Source organism: Monodelphis domestica, chromosome 1, assembly GCF_027887165.1.
Source record: "Monodelphis domestica isolate mMonDom1 chromosome 1, mMonDom1.pri, whole genome shotgun sequence".
In the NCBI taxonomy this organism is placed as follows: Eukaryota; Metazoa; Chordata; class Mammalia; order Didelphimorphia; family Didelphidae; genus Monodelphis; species Monodelphis domestica.
This window is the reverse complement of record NC_077227.1, coordinates 321,388,924-321,405,930: the sequence shown is the minus strand read 5'-3', so window position 1 is coordinate 321,405,930 and position 17,007 is coordinate 321,388,924. Positions and strand designations below refer to the sequence as shown.

The window sequence follows — 17,007 nt, the reverse complement described above, 5'->3', positions numbered from 1 at the left end:
TGAGTATGACTCGGGAATCCAATGATAAAATCATAGAGGTTGGAGGAACCTCTGAGAACTCTAGTCCCACTCATGGTATGTCCTTCATATCATCCCTAATCTGTGATCATCTACCCACCCTCCCCTAAAGGTTGATGGCCCTGCAACACAGCAATGGTCCATAAATGGAGTCAGACCCAGTATCCAAGAAAGATGCCTACCTTTGTTCTCGGAAGTAAGAATGCTGCAGTGCCTGGTGGGCACTGATTCTTTCATCTGGGTCATATTCTACCATTGCATAGATCAAAGAAAGGCTCTGAGGGGACAAAGTCGATGTCAGCAGAGAGATTCCTGATCCCTTTTTAAAAGGAAAATCAAAACTCATAGCTCTTGACCTGTGTTAAAAGCCCAATGATAATAAACAACAGTGTCATCATTGAGAGGATTCAGCTGATAAGCTATCACATCTCCCAAGAGATGGTCGCAGCTTCACAAATGCATTGGTTTAACATGGCAGCAAAGATTAGAATTATAGATTATAAGACTAGAAGGAACATTAAAGATCACCGAGTCCAACCCTCTTGTTTTACAAACAGGGAAATTGTGGTGGAGAGAGAAAAAGACACTTCATTTCACATAGCATATCTGTAACAGAATTGGGACTCAAACACAGGTCTAGCTCCCATCCTAGTACTGAAGGCCCAATCCAAAAATAAGTTTTAAGTTGTTTGAAGGAAGATGTTAGCGTGGAATGGTCTTTGCCCTCAAGAACTTCTTACTGTACTAGAATCATAATATTTTAGATGTTAAGGAATTATAAAGATAATTTTTAATCAAAATGCTGACCCACTCTTTCACAAAATGCAATGGTAACCCAGCTTAATGAATCAACTATAGAGTAAATAGGAATCACAAACTGGTTTCCAACTTTAGCTCTGCCTCCCCCCCTACCTTCCCATTCCCACCCCCAAGCTTCTGCACCCAATAGTTGTAAAGAAATCCACGGAACATGGTAAAGAATTGTAGCTACCTAAGCCATAATTATTTTGGTTCTTCAGCCTCAGGAGTAAATGTCTCTCAAGTTCCTCTGGTTTCCTCCTTTGTAAAATGAGGAGGTTGAACAAGATGATATCGAAGACTTTTGTAAAAAGTTTTGTAAAGTTGAGATGTTCAATACTGTTTAAATATTTCTGGAGACTCCATGAAGCTGACACATATTTATAACCGGAATGTATATAACAATTTCCATGAAAGGATCTCAAACTACAATATAAATATTCACTGGAGACCATTTAAACACAGGGCCCTGACTTTCAAAGTCCCCCCCCCCCCCATAAACCAAAATCCTCAATAATATGCTTATCATCCAAACTGGTGAAGCTTTCCTTTAGTATACTCATTAAAATTACAGAGTCTGTGTAGTAACTATGCCTATATAAATAGGACTTTGTCTTTCTAAAACATTAGGAATAGTAAGAGCAACAAAAAGGATATATCAAAAAGCTAAAAATAAATTAACAAAGAGATTCTTTGCCTCTACATATTCCTCTTAGGGCAAAGCTAAGAAATGGCTAGGAATAGAAGTTGATAATGTTAGGCTTTTAATTCAAAAATCTAATGTACAAGTTCATAAGCAAAAGGTACCACATGCTTACTGTTTGAATTTGGTAAGAGTTTTCTGAGGAGGTGTGCCAATAATGTCATGGATTTTGGAGATTTGGTCCAGTTCATTAGCTCCAGGAAATAGAGGCTGCAGACTGAAAGAATATGACAAAATGGTATTACTGCTAGAATGGGATAAACATGGAAATTGCATTAATTTTTTTAGAGCAATTCCTCTTAAATTTCATTTAAAATTGGTTTCTTTAAATAATTGCAAATTCTGTATGTTGAAAAAGAATAGACACTACAGGTATGTCAATTATTAGCATCCACTGCATTCATCTAGCCCCCTCTTTAAATGGACCACAAGTTAAATATGCCTGATCAAATTCAACTCTCCTTTTTAAAAATATAATTTTATTTAAAAACTATTTTTCCATGGTTACATGATTCTTCTGTTTCCCTCTCCTCTTCCCTCCCCCCTCTCGGAACTGACAAGCAACTCTACTGGGTTATCACAATAATATCACATATATTATCACTCAATACCTATTTCCACATTATTCATTTTTGTAATAAAGTAATCTTTTAAAACCAAAATCCCAAATCATATACCCAAATAAACAAGTGATAAATCATATGGGTTTTTTTTTCCTGCAGTTCTACTCCCACAGTTCTTTCTCTAGATGTAGATAGCATTCTTTCACATAAGTCCCACAGAATTGTCTTGGATTATTGCATTGCTGTTAGTAGCAAATTCTATTACATCTGCTCATCCTATATTGTTTCAATTACTGTGCACAATGTTCTCCTGGTTCTGCTCATTTCTCTCTATATTGTCAACTGTCTCATTTTAAAGATGAGAAAACTAAGGCTCAGAAAAGAGAATTGATTTGCATAAGGTTGCACAAATAGGATTTTAACTCAATCTGATGCCAAATTTTAAGGGCAGTCACTTAATTACTAACCATCAGTTTCCTTATATAAAAAGCAAGCATTTGATTGTACTGCCAGGGTTAAAGGTTGTGAAGATCAAAAAAGAGAAAATATGTAAAACATTATATACTCTATAAAAATCAGTTGTTTATTGTCATCGAATTATTAAGTAGGGTTTGGACTTAAGATTTCATTAGTATAGAAGACTTTTAAGATAAGGAAACTCCCTCTACCAGTGATGGTCTGCAACTTATAGTCTTAAGAGAGGTCAAAGGACTTCCCGAGGGTCACAGAGGCAGTAGGCATCAGAGACTTGGCCTGAATCCAAAAATTCTTGACTGGGGGGAGGGGGCATGTGCAGTTCTTTGGCCACTCTGCCACATCACCTAACAGGTTGTATTTCAGATCAAATGACATAAAAGCAAATGAAAGTATTCTTGGCAAACTCTATAAATAGAGTTTAAGAGAAAATATAACTACTGTTTCTACATTAAGAAAATAGCCTTGGTTAATATTCCCTTAATCTCCATTTCTTAATAATCATTTATTCCGCAATCCTCCTTTATTTTCCTTAATTTCCATCTTCATACGGTTGCCTGTAATTCTGTCCCCTCACCTTCTATTCAAATTCATCTTGTTTATTTACCAAAGTGATAAAGGCCCTCACCAAGAAACCCAACTCCAAAGTTGAAACTACCATGCTTTCATGCCACCCAATGTTCAGTTGTTAACGGAGTTATCAAGAGAGATGATTTGGGGGCATTCTTAGGTCTAGCTTTTCCCAGTATTCCCTCACCATCTTGAAGACCACCATAGTGATCTTTGTCACTTGCCCCAATACTCCCAGTTTTCTTTCTTTGAGGGGCAGATTCAACTTGGGGCTAGTCTAAAGACTTAAACTAAAAAAATCAATTTGCAAGTGACAAAGATAATATAGAATAAAATATGTTATTATTGTTTTGATAATAATACCAATGATCATTTCTCTAATGGCCTTTAAGGTTTACATAGTGTTTTCCTCACAATAATGTAAAAGATAGTTAACAAAAGTGAAGATTCCATGAAGAACATTCAAAGAGTTATCCTGAAGGGTTCAATGTAAAATTGGCAAAAGATTTTTAGTGAAGGGTCTAAGGGCTCTGTGCCTGGCCTTAAGCTGTTTAACAAATGTTATCAATGGCTTAAATAAAGGCACAACTGGCATATTCATTAAATGTATAGATCTATTAAGAAAAAAGGCTCTTATTAAATACCTGCTACATGCCAACTGCTGTGATAGACTGTGCTTTTTGGGAAACACAAAGACAAAAAAATCAGTTCCTATACTCAAGGATCTTACATTTTATATTCTTTTGAGGAAGATAACGTGTACACACTTAATATACAAAACATGTACAGAATAAATACATGATAATTTAATATGTGGGAGGGAGTCGCTAATAGTTGGGGAAATCAGGAAAGGAAAGGTCTCATAAGAGAAGTTGCTTGAAAAGAAGCTAGAAAATTGAAAAAAACTAGAGATACTAAGCATAGAGTCTGGTACAAAATAAGTGCTTAAATGCCTGAGTTAAGAAAGGAGTACAAGCGTGAGGAACAGTCAATAAACAAGCAATTATTAAACTCTTACTATGTGCCATGCACCATGCTAGGTACCTGCAAAACAAAGACAAAAATGAGCCAGTTCTTGCCCTTGAAGTCCTTAAAGTCTAGCTAGAGGAGACAGCATGTACACACACAGGTAGATCCAAAATAGATACAGGGAAATTTTGAAGGAGAAAGGCTTCATGTAGGATATAGCATTTGAGATAAGTTTTGAGGAAAACTAAGGATTCTAAGAGCCAAAAGTGAGAAGAGAGCATTAGAGACAGGGAGGCAAAAGTAGAGATAGGAGATATAGTATATTGGAATGAAGAACAGTAAGGACAGCCTGGCTGAACTCAGGGTGATGCTGGAACCTTTTTATACCTGCTTGCAAAAGGTTACATTTTTGGAGACGGCCAGTTGGCTCAAAGGCTTGAGAACCAAGCATAGAGATGGGAGGTTCTAGGTTCAAATATGACCTCAGATTTCCTAGTTGTATGGCTCTGGGAAAGCTTACCGCTCTTCTACCTTAGATGGAAGGTCAGGGTTAAAAGAAAAAACCACCAATGGTTAAATTTTCCTGTGTTCCAATACCTCAGAAATTGGCAAACACTACAAATCAGGACTTGATTTATCATTTTGTTGATGATCTAGGCTTAGGAAAGTGATAGAGAAAATGCTTATAATCCAGATTAAACTAAAAATGTATTGTGTGCCTATTTTTTTTCTCCCAGAGAGCTGATTCAAACATTATCATTGCATCCCTGGCTGGACCCATAGTATACCTAAAAAGGAACGTAATAAAGCTGGAAAAAATAAAATGAGGCTATGCTGTGAAGGGCTCCAAATTCTAAACAAAGAAGTTAATATTTGACCCTTGAAAGGAGCTATTGGAGTTTGCTGAGTAGAGGACATATGATGTTATTACTTCAGAAAAATAACCAATAACACAAAGCTATGAGAGATAGCTAAAACACTGAATGACAATGTCAGGATCCAGAAAGACCTTGCTTGATGAGCTAGAGCACTGGGTTAAAATAACACAAAATTCAATAGTGATAAGTATAATACTATATTTAGATTCAAGGGGGAAAAAAGCATCACAAGTATAGGATGGGGGCAAATGAAAGTATGTTCTTCCCATAGAGCTCTCAGATGATATCTTCAGAGAATAAAATCTAAAGAAAACCATCCTCATACTGACGAGAATAGGGAGCCAGAAAAATCTTTGATAAATATTTTGATATACCCACTAAATTTCAATCTAAGAATATAAGCTTTAAAAGAAAAGAAAAATTAATTACTTATTTTTGGCAGAGAGCTCCAGCAGCTGTCTGCACAATTAGTTTCCCAGAAGTACCAGGCTTGTGATCACTAGAAGGCTGGGGGGGGGGGGGGGAAGGAGGAAGGGGGGGAATTGGGTTGAGGAAAGAGTTCCTTTTTAAAAAATTCTTTCCAATTACTGTGAATTTGACAAACATCAACAAACATGATCATTTATACACAAAGAAAAGCAGAAAAATAGGACTGCAAATGCAAATTTAACACAGTAGTTCCCAAACTGTCCTGCTTGTCTGTATCTCTTTCTGAACTTCCTTCACCTCACTTCTGTGTATTTCTTGATGCTCTTTTCTTTTCTGCATACCAATTATTATTCCTCTCCCCTACACCCTTCCCCTTCCCCCCCAAAAACTGAGCTGTCCCCTTTATAACAAATAAGTCTTGTCAATACACACAGATCCACAAATTGGTCATTTCTGAAAATGAATAAGACTGGATTGCAAAGAGATGGAAATAAGGAAGTGGAACAAGTATAAATGATCCTTCTAAGTCCTCAGTTGAGAAAGGGAGATGTATAATTGAAAATCTGTTCCCCCCCCCAAAAAAAAGCATTTCCCGGGAGCCCACCAGCTTCCTGTCATTACATACTTCCTATAGACAAGGAATAAATTGAGTGGGCAGGCCTCTTCCTCCCTCTCTTTGGCTTCCTGTCCACAAGGTGATGGTGGTGAATGGGGATTTTGAAATGGCTAATCAGCCATGGGCATGTGGTCTTTATTTTGTATCCTCTTTATTCTTTGATTTCTAATGATCATTAATAAATCTCCTAAAATACAATATTTTATTATTTGAAATTTAATTTTAATTTTTTACATTGAAGAGACATGACACATTTTAGGTGCTAGTGGAATCTAGTAGATTTTTGAGGATAGGGGAAACTTGGGTAAATAAGGAAAGAATGAAGGAAGGAGGTGATTGGGGAGCAGTCTGCTGGTGATAAAGAAACTGAGACCCAAGGAACTTAGTGACTTTTCCAAGTTCACATAGGTATTCAGAATAAAGAGCCCAGATTTGACTGAAGATCCTCTAGATCCTTCAAATCGAAGGCCTCTTTTTAAAAATTAAAAAAAAAAAGAGTTTTGTTTAAAGTTTAAAGAGTTTCTCTATCTCACCCAGGCTGGAAATGCAGAGGGGCCTAGTCCTACCATCTAGAAACTTTGGCTCATTCTATTTCTGACAAGGGTGAGCTCAATCCTCCTCAGGCAATGAGGCACTCCCCCAATCCCCAATCCTGAAACCTCACTAGTGATACTGAACTTAGCTTGAAAACCCAATCAACATAGCCCATTACAGCTCAGAACTCCAGGGCTCACGAGATCCACCAGCCACAACCTTACAACTGTGACTACAGATATATACCATCTCCAGCCCAAATCTCTTGCCTCTTAAGGTAAGAAGTGAGTTGACTTAAGGTAAGAAGTGAGGCAGTCCAGAGTCAGATCTATTCCTGTCTCACTATGACAATTATTGTGTTCCTTATAGCTGGACTGCCAGAACATACAATCTTTCGTTTCTGCACTTTGCTATTTCTCTAGTTTCTGTGACAGATTAATGAATTGATGAAAGAAAAGGCATTAAGTATTTACTATGTGTAAATCACTGGGGATACAAACAAAAAGCGAAGAAAGTAGCTCATAAAGATGTTGCTTGCCTAAGAATGTTTGTTATGAAGATTGTCTTTTCTTTATTTCAAGTTTCAGAGAAGGAAGCTAACAATATTGTTGCCAACAACAACAAAAAAAGAGCCATTGAAGCATTTTTTAAGGAGAGAGGGAAAGGACTGAAAAATGTCAGAAAACTCCCAAATAAGGGGGAAAATAACTCTCAAAACAAGCATATCTTAGAACCAAGTGTGTATGCTTTTCAGAGGTTTTGTTTGTTTGTTTTTTCTTGGTTTAAAAGGTATGCTCATTTTAAATTCTAGATTGCCAAATATGAAACTATTATCTTAAAATCTACTAACAAATGATAGTTCTTATATTCCACTATATAATTCTATTACCTAACTTCTGAAACTTCCCTAGATTAAGTATGTTTCCCATCTTATCTTCTCTTTATCACTATCTTCTACTCACCTCTTCCTCTCTTCTCCCTGTTTCTGACTGTGGTCATGATTTTCAGATAGTCTGATGACTCTTAGATTATCTCACCTTAATCTACTTCCCAAGACAATTGTTTTTGGAGAGTTAAGTATCTTAAATTTTCTTGTTTTTTATCCCAATCTTTTTATTTGATTTTAATATTTCTTGTTATCTTATTGAAAGTTTCTGTATGACCAATTCAACTTCTGAGATTTTGATTCTTCAATCCTTTATTACCAACTATTATAAGCCATGAATTCCCTTTGTCATTCTTTCCCTACTTATCATTTTATATAACATAACAGTTTGTATTTTTTACTTCCATTTCTTCCAGGTACTCTTAAGAGTCCTTGTGACCAAGACATTCTTTCCCGTTTTATTTGGGATTTACTATCTTATTGACTTACCTTTTGGGCTTCCCCTAGGCCACCATGCTTCTTCAATATATTTGGTATTTTCTTCTGCTTATTCCTATTTTTAGCCTCAGTTTCTGAATTAGGCTTTGTGCTAGAATCAAACTCTGCTTCTTCCCATATGCTAGGATGGTATTTACAGGTCCTGCTTGGTCCCAAGTGGCCCCACCTTCTTCAATGTTCTTGGTTTGGGCTTAGACTTCTGATGCCCAACTTAAGTTTGGACTTAGCTCCTTCCTCTTTGCACAGCTCTGAACCCTGAGCTGGTTCTGAGCCTTGCTATCAACCTGACAGGCCCCAAACAGAGCTATTGAGTACACTGGCCACTTTGCTCTGGCTTGTTCCTCCTTCTGTGGCTTGAGTACAGGCTGCCTGAGCACTAGTCTGGCTTTGTTTCCTACTGCCAGCAGAAGAAAAGACTGCCAGGGGCCAAACCAGGCACTTTCTGCTTCTGCCTCACAGCCAGTTTCCTCAGGTGAGACCTCAGATCACAAGTGCACTAGAACCCTGAACTTCAATGTTCAGATGAAAGCAGTGTGTCCCTTAAGGAAAAGCAAACTGGGCATGTTCCATCTACCCCAAAGCAACTACTTCCATCTGTAGCAGCCAAAGGTATTTTTTGCCGCCTTCTGCCAGCTGAATCTTCTAACTGGGATGAGGAGAACTACAGCAAAGAACAGCAACCCTCCCTTTCACATCAAGGTTCCCATCTCTTACTCTGTCTGTCCTTTGAGGGTAGAAGAGTGGTGCTCTCCACTCACTGATGAACCTTCTCAAACCTGGTCAAGCCATTCACATCCCAGTGACACTGAACTCCTGTAAATCATTATCTGAATCCTGTTCCACATCTCTTCCCACCTAGTTGCCCTCTCCCATGCCTCTCAACCCTTCCACCCCAAAGTTTGATCCTTACTCCACAGCCCTTCCACTCTGCTCTGTGGAATGCTTGTTAACAAACTTCCCTTCATATTAAATTTATTCCTCTCTCACACTCTTTCCTTCTATTAGGTCTCATGGAAGCCTGGCTTTCCCTGATGACATAAGTTCCCTGGATACCCTCTCCAGTATTGGCTGTACCTTCACTCATTCAACTCCACTCATCAGCCAAGGTGGTGAAGTTGGAATGCTCTTTGCTTTCCACTGCCACTTTCACATTCTCCTCCTTCCTCCATCACCAAGTAATCTGTCTTCCTCTAAGTTTCATATTTTACATCCCCCCCCATCCTAAAAATCCCTTGGTTGATCCTTTTATCCTTGCTAACTATCACCATATAACTCTTCTGCTCTCTATAGCTAAACTTCTTGAAAAGGTCATCTACAAAAAGTACTTCTTCCTGCCTCTCACTCTCTTCTGAATCCTTCTAACCTTATCATTCCACAGAAACTGCTCTCTTCAAAATTACTAAATGATAGCTTAGCTGCCAAATCCAATGGCCTTTTCTCAGGCCTCATTCTTTTACCTTTCTGTGGCCTTCTCCTCCTTGATACTCTCTTTGCTCTAGGTTTTCAAGACACCACTCTCTTTTGCTTTTCTTCCTACCTATTTGACCACTGCTTCTGTCTCCTCTGTTGGATCTTCCTCCAGATCATACCTCTTACTATGGTATGATATATACCTTATTAAGGTGTCCCTCAGAGTTTTCTTCTGGGCCCTCTTCTCTCTCTATACTACTTTACTTGTTGATCTCATCAGCTACCACAGATAAAATTATCATCTCTATACTAATAATCCTCAAACCTATCTATCCTGCCTCAATTTTTCTGCTGACTTCCAATCTTATATTCCAACCTCCTTCCAGACATCTTGAACTGGATGTGCAGAGAACATCTTAAACTCCAAATGTGCAAAACTGAACTAATTAGCTTCCACTTAACTAACCCTCCCACCCCCTTTACCTTCTCTATTACTATAAAGGGCAATACCCATCTTCCCCAGTCCCTCAGGCTCTCAAACTAGAAGTCAACTTGGATTCTTCAGTCTCTCACCAGCTCCCAGATACAAGCTGTTGCCAAGCAAGACCTGTCAATTTTACCTTGGCAATCTCTCTCAAATATGCTCCTCTTCTCTTCTCTAACACAGCCACCATTCCAGTGCAGACTACCATCACCTCACATCTAGAGTACTGCAGTAGCCTGCTAGTGAGTTAGCCTGCCTCACCTCTCCCCACTCCAAAACATTCTTCATTAATCCATTAAAGTGATTTTCCTAAAACACAGCCCTGATCATGTGACATCTCTCCTCTCTCCTCTCTTCCCCATCTCCCAAAGCAAATACTTGGCATTCACAAAATTTTCATACTATTCCAGGCTTCTTATTCCTTACTCCCTGACATATATTCTTCCATTCAGTGACAATAGCCTCCTGGATGTTCCATAAACAATATACTCCCTCTCTTGGCTCTGGCCATTCCCTCTGACTGCTCCTATGCCTGAAATGTTCTCCTTTCTTCACTCCAAACACTGTCCTCCCTGGCTTCCTTTAAATCCCAACTAAAATTCTATCTCCTACAGGAAGCCTAATTCCAGTGTCTTCTCTAATTAGTTCTCCTTTCTCTACTATGTAGCTTGCTTTATATATAGTTTGCATATTGTCTTCCTCATTAAAACTGTAAGCTCCATGAAGGCAGAAAATTCCTTTTGCCTCTTTTCGTATCCTTTGTGCTTAACAGAGTGTCGGCCACTTGGTAGGCACTTAATCAATGATTATTGATCAGTCTGGCCCTGCCTTTTTTCTGAGTTGGGGACACTTTTTCTCTTTGCTTTATGTCTGTCCTGGCTTGTCTCTTCTCAGGGTGACCACAGGATCCTGATTACCTTTATACAGTTTGAAATGGATGGAAGATTCTCGTTTTCTTTATCACTATTCCTTCTGGCATGATTTTAGAGCTTTATTGGAGTGAGGGGTTGAAGGGCATCTGGGCTCATTTGGGTACTTAATATATTATTATCTTCTCTCTGTTTATCACTTCTCACCCTCTACATACAAACCAAAGCAGTCTTGGTGACTCAGGGGTTAAGAATTAACCCACAATGGCTAATGGGCACAGACAACCCAATTCTGACAGCACAGGACACTCACTACTTTACCTGATTCCTTACCCCTGAGAAAAAATAATCAAAGCATCAATTTAATCAGAGCCACTTTGATAGAGCTGCAATCAACAACAGAAAAATAAACTGCCAAACTATGATTTTCCTTTTGGAAGCAAATCAGTGATTGGTATTTAAGAATCAAAATGATGAAAAATAGTTTGGTGTTAAACAAAAACAAGCTACAGAATTGCTTTTAAATTCATTTCTAAGGATGAAGTGACATCAAATTACAAAAATTAACCCAGATTCTTAAATTTTAGTTTATTTTAAAGTCACAAAATTTTAGGAGCTTGATGGGATCATCTAGTCCAAGCCTTTGATTATATAACTAAACTTTGTAAGGATTAGAAATGTTATTAGCATTATTTTTATTTTAGTTCAGCAATTTATTTTTTACCTTTTAAACACTGTATCTGATTATTTTTACCTCATGATTTCATAAAACACACAGCCAGCACTCCACATATCCATCTTGTAGCTATAGTATCCATCTGTAAGGAGACACTCAGGGGCCCGGTACCAACGAGTAGAAATATATTCTGTATATGGCTGCTTAGAATAAACACTTCTACATGACCCAAAGTCACCTAATTTCAGAAGATCCTGCTGTAAGGAAAAAACAAATGTTTAAAGCCCAAATGAAATACATCTTATTCTGTAGCTTCAAATATGCATTAATGAGAAGATTATTGAAATGTAAACTTATTTTTTAAAAAATCACAAGGGCAGCCAAGTGGCTCAGTGGATTGAGAGCCATGCCTAGAGGAAGAAGGTCCTGAGTTCAAATCTGAACTTAGACACTTACATATGACCCTGGGCAAGTCACTTAACCCCTACTGCCTAGCCCTTAACCATTCTTCTGCCTTGGAGCCAATACATCACATTGATTCTAAGATCGAAGGCAAGGGCTTAAAAAAAAGCCACTGTAAGTCACCTACCCTTTTTTGCCACTTGTTATTATTGACTAATGCCATAGGGTTTATATTTGTCAGAATTATAAATGGATATTTACAATTGCCCTGGAAATCAATGTTTGACATGTTTTCAAATGACTGCAATCTTTAAAATATTTAAAGTCATCCTAGAATGCTAACAACGAAATACACACAAAAACAACAGATTTCCTCATAATTTGAACAAGATATCTGTATTGTAGGCCAGATTTGAAAACTGGGCTCTCTACCCAATGGTCAACCTCACTTCCCTCACAACTTGGTGTTATTGGCCACTGAAAGATTTTAAATATCACAGCAACACATACAAAATGATTCACAAGACAAATTCTTAATGTGTCACGAACAATGAGATTTTTCTGGCATTCAGACTAGAGATACTGACTGGACCTATGATTTTATTAATGTAGGTAATGCCCAGATGAAGTCACTCTCCCTACCAATGCAGGATGGCACAGTCTCTAACTTAGAGAGATTTGACTAATGAGCTGTCTTCACAGCCTTGAACCTAGGTCTTTATGGATCTGAAGCCAACTCATTACTACACTATAGTGCCTCAAACTGAAAATATATGCAATAATACAAATTAACATTAGAAGTTTTTCATCAGTTGGCATGTCTTAGGTAGTAAATGCCTATATTTTCTCAGCCTATAAGCTCCAAGATGACAAGGTCTCTTAGGTAAGACAAAGCTTTATCTAAATCTAGTACCTAGTAGCATTCTACTAGGCAGGCACAGAACTGTTTTTGTTGCTGTTCTATCTTTTTATGCAGCAACATCATTAAAAAGTCCTCCAGCTATCTGTTTTCTGTGATCTTGAATGCTTGCCAGAAATTTCAGTGGTGACTTCTGGGTTTCTTTTTTTTTTTTTTAAATCCTTATCTTCCATCTAATACAGGATATATAGGAAATAATTTTCAAAGGGAAGACATTAGAGAATAGAAGCCTATCTGCTGCCAAAGGGTGAGTCTGGCTAAATACTGAATGGATCATCAACAGAATTTTTTGGCCAGAGTGACCATGAAATTGCAACGGGTAAGAAGGTATGGAGGGATTAACACCTCCAAAGAAATCATAAATCCTTTCAACTATATAATTTTATGTGTTTTACCACCCTTTTAGACTGTAAACTATTTGTGGTACCATTCTTAAATTTTTATATTACTCCAACATTTGCTTACCTTACATAATGGGTACTTAGTAAAAGGTTGCTGAACTGAACTAGATCTAAAAGCTGGATTCTCTCAGATTTAAAATTTTCTGAAAATCTGATACCCCAGCAATTACTTTGGATTATAACACACAGAAGTTTGAATTCCTTGTCAAGCCTGATACAGTTTCCTTACACAAAACATCTTACCTTTATTAATATATTTTCTGGTTTTACGTCTCTGTGAAATATTCCATTTCTGTACCAACCACAAAAGGGAAAATAGAATTAATTCAAATATCTAAAATATTTTTAATGAGTGATAAAATTTTTTGTGAATATATTTGTAAATTGAGTCATTTACCTATGCATGTGATCAAGAGACTTACACAGCTGGTACATATAGTTCATTATTTTCTTTTCTGACAGTGGACGCCTTCTCCCTATGCAAAAGAGACATAACATAGCGACATGATTACACCTTTACTGAAATAAGAATAAAAGCCTACAATTTGAAGGAATACTGAATAAAAATCCATCTTCCTACCTCTTTCCAAAAGAACAAATTTTTGTGCATTTATATGTAGTATATAGGCTATGTAAATTCTACAACAAAAATACAGGTAAAATGGCAACGTTATTTAAAATTCAAATGTATTTACTTCAATCTTTCAGTCATGGTTTCTAGTTAATAATGATATTCATGACACTAACAGTTTAGCTTATCTTAAATCAGAGCACATATCCCATCTTTAATTTCTTAACCCCAAATTCATGAAAAATTTAAGATGTTTATTTGTTTTTTTATGTATTTTCACTTATCTTCACTTAAGATTTCACTTAATCTATATTAAAGATTTTTAACTGATATAAAAACAGCTGCAATATATAATCCTTTAGTACTTATTTTTGTTTTGTTTTTAATCATCACAGGACAATAGTGCCTTAGAACTACAGTGCTCAAAGTTGTCTTGTCCAAAAGTTGAAATGAGCTTTTTTTATAAATAAAGTTCTACTTAAGAGTGTGGTTCCTTTTACTTTAAGAAATGTTACATTATTCATGTCATTAATGTACCATGTCTATAAAATAAACAATTTTTAACCTGAGAATACTAAATGTTATGTTCTCGCTTTCTAAGTAAATGCTCCCATTTAAGCTTTATAAGCATCTTCATGTTAATTGTCTACGTATTTTCCTCCTGTAAGTAACAAACTTCTTGAATGTGGGTTCTGTTTTTTATTCATTTTTTCAATTCCAACACAGTCATGTACAAATAAATGTTTGTTGATCTGAATTTTTGGTTTGTAACTTATTTTGGTATTAAATGATTCTTTTTTTCTTACATAATTAAAATAGTAATGATCATCAAAAAACACTAACAAATGATTTAAATATTTTAATGCATCAGTAACTAATTTGAATGTGATACTATGACTATATTTCAAATTACTTATAATATATTTCCAGAATTTATATGAAAACTAGTTAAGAATTAAACCAATATTCTTCATTTTTCCTGGTCTATGCTGTCTTAAAAAATTGAAAATATCTATTGTGGGGGACTGTGGGGACCAAGGGATTAAATCCCCCAAAACACTTTCCCCTCTTCTGAAATTCCTGTAGAAAGGTCATGAAAAGGACACAGCTGCAAGAAAGAGTAACCTTGAGTATAATAATGTGAAAACAGAGAGAAATCTCTCTGGCTCCAGAGGCCAGGCTCTAGTCAAAATTCTGTTTTTTGACCATTTGGTTCCCTTAATGAGCTACCTAGGTAGAGAGTAGATAAATATGCACATTGCTTCTGGCTGAGAGACTGGAATTGCAGAAGCCTGATAGAGGAACATGGTGGAATAAATCTAGATTGTTATAAGCCTGCCAGTGTGATAGTCTCTCCTCCCTTCACACTATCCTACTCCTCAATTCCCATTTGGGACCCCCTGATCATGACAATCTATTAAAAAAGTAAAAAGACAACACTTTTTACTTTGGTGAAGTCAAAAGTTTCAGAGAGCTCAGCTCTCTCCTTCTTTTATTCCAACTAAAACAAGCAGGGGATTGAATACTGTCCAAGAGATTCAAAGAGAAATATCAGTAAGTTCCTCAATCAATCTGTCCCTGAAACTACAGAAGCTAGAAGAAGGGCCCTGTTGTATAGAGGTCAACACGAGTCCAGGCAAATAAACCAAAAGCCCAGGGTATCACCCCAACTGGAGAAAACCACAGAAGAATGGAAGTCCTGGGGGTAATGAAAGACCATGATAGTGCCTACTGAATCAACTGTAGAATCCTAAGCAGGGACACTAGAGGAACTGGAAGCTAAAGACAAGTATGAAAGAGAAGTCAGGTCAAAAGAATAAGGCAAGTACCCAGGAAAGAGATCAGCACCCAACCACCACATTTAAAAGCTTGGGAACAGTGCTCCCTGAACCTAGCACAAAGTCCAAAATCATGAAATGAGCCTGGTAAAATCAGAAAACAAAAGATACTTAAATAAAGAACTCAATCTTATAAATGCCTAATTGAAACATGCAGAACAAAACCTATAAGCAAAAGCTTCAAAAAAAGAAAAATAGCTTGGTCACAAAGACTAAAAGAGTATCTGGAAGAAATTAAGCAAGAGATAAAAAGCAGAATAATAAATAAGAGCTCTAGAGAAAAGAACTAGAAGGAAAATAAATAGTTTTGCAGAGAAATTAGAAAACCTTACCTAAATAGCAGGCTCTTTGAAGTGAATAGAACAAACTTGAGACAAAGAAATATTAGAATACAATTCAAAAATTGTGTCTAGAACATACTAAATACAAACAGGTTAAGGAGAGAGACTGGTTTATGAATCCTTGGTTTTTTTGAAAATCATAATTTTAAAAATCTTAGATATCATATTTCAAGAAATAATAAAGGGGGCAGCTAGGTAGCTCAGTAGATTGAGAGTCAAGCCCAGAGAAGGGAAGTCCTGGGTTCAAATCTGCCTCAGATACTTCTAAGTTGTGTGGCCCCAGGACAAGTCACTTAACCCCCATTGCCTAGCCCTTACCAATCTTCTGCTTTAGAACCGATACATAGTATTGATTCTAAGACGTAAGGTTAGGGTTTAAAAAGAATCATAAAATAAAATTTCCTAGCTTTATTAGAACTAAAAGGCAAAGTGAAAAAAGGAAAGAATCCACCCACCCAAAAACAAAAATTACCAAAAGTGTCCTTTCAAGCAGCTAGAGAAAAAAAAGGCCCAGTTCTAAGGATCATACAAGACTACACTGCAAATATAAAAGAGAGGAAATACTGAAATACAGTATTCCAAGTGGGAAAAGATGAAGACTTATAACCAAGAAAAACTTGGCCTATAAAACTAAGAATAATCCCAGAGAGAGAAGAAAAACAAAACCAATCTTTTGCTGGAATAGAAGACTTTCAAGCATTCCTAATGAAGCACTAAATTGAGTAGAAACTTTGAAATATAAAGAGTCAAGAGAAATGGATAAAGGTAAATACATAAAATCAGATGAAAGGAGTTAGATCCATGTTGGCGAACCTATAGCACAGGTGCCAGAGGGGGGCTGCTCTCTTCTCCCTCTCTATGTATACCTAAGGACATTTCTCTATGGCCCACCCCTCTGCCCAGCAGCTTAGTGGAGTGCTTCCTCCCTCCCCTGTCTGGGCTATAATGGGAGGGCTCCCATAAGATGTGAGGGTTGCAGTTTGAGCACTCAGTCTCTAAGGTCTCTAAAAGGTGTACCATTACTGGGCTACATCATGAAAGGTTTATATGTTCTAATAGGGAGAGAAGAGGGCGAGTGCTTTTTTAGAATCCTAATGAGAAGGAATTAAATAAGAGGAGTGGGGTGGAGAAGACTATAGTTTTGCTGTACCATGGTTGAG

The 17,007-nt window shown here is 37.0% G+C and overlaps 2 protein-coding genes across 11 annotated transcripts in view; one reads left to right on the top strand and one right to left on the bottom strand.

The window, feature by feature from the left end:
- Positions 1-14,425, top strand: part of WDR20 (WD repeat domain 20) — a 130,118-nt gene extending 115,693 nt beyond the window's left edge. For 3 of the 6 annotated variants that reach the window (XM_056811244.1, XM_056811235.1, XM_007473537.3), the window contains one exon: positions 13,560-14,425. The gene's annotated coding sequence lies outside the window, so the exon portion shown is untranslated. Of the gene's footprint in view, positions 1-12,878 lie in introns of all 6 variants that reach the window. The other 3 variants (XM_056811243.1, XM_056811233.1, XM_056811234.1) reach the window with 2 other exon arrangements.
- The window catches only part of MOK (MOK protein kinase), a 101,661-nt gene that overhangs the window by 9,107 nt on the left and 75,547 nt on the right, over positions 1-17,007 (bottom strand). For 4 of the 5 annotated variants that reach the window (XM_007473550.3, XM_056811248.1, XM_056811249.1 and 1 more), the window contains 5 exons: positions 13,495-13,573; positions 13,341-13,389; positions 11,454-11,632; positions 1,635-1,736; positions 201-374 (listed from right to left, as the gene is read on the bottom strand). In XM_007473550.3, coding sequence (XP_007473612.1) covers positions 201-374; positions 1,635-1,736; positions 11,454-11,632; positions 13,341-13,389; positions 13,495-13,573 — 583 coding nt within the window. The remainder of the gene's footprint in view (positions 1-200; positions 375-1,634; positions 1,737-11,453; positions 11,633-13,340; positions 13,390-13,494; positions 13,574-17,007) is intronic. The other variant, XM_007473551.3, reaches the window with a different exon arrangement.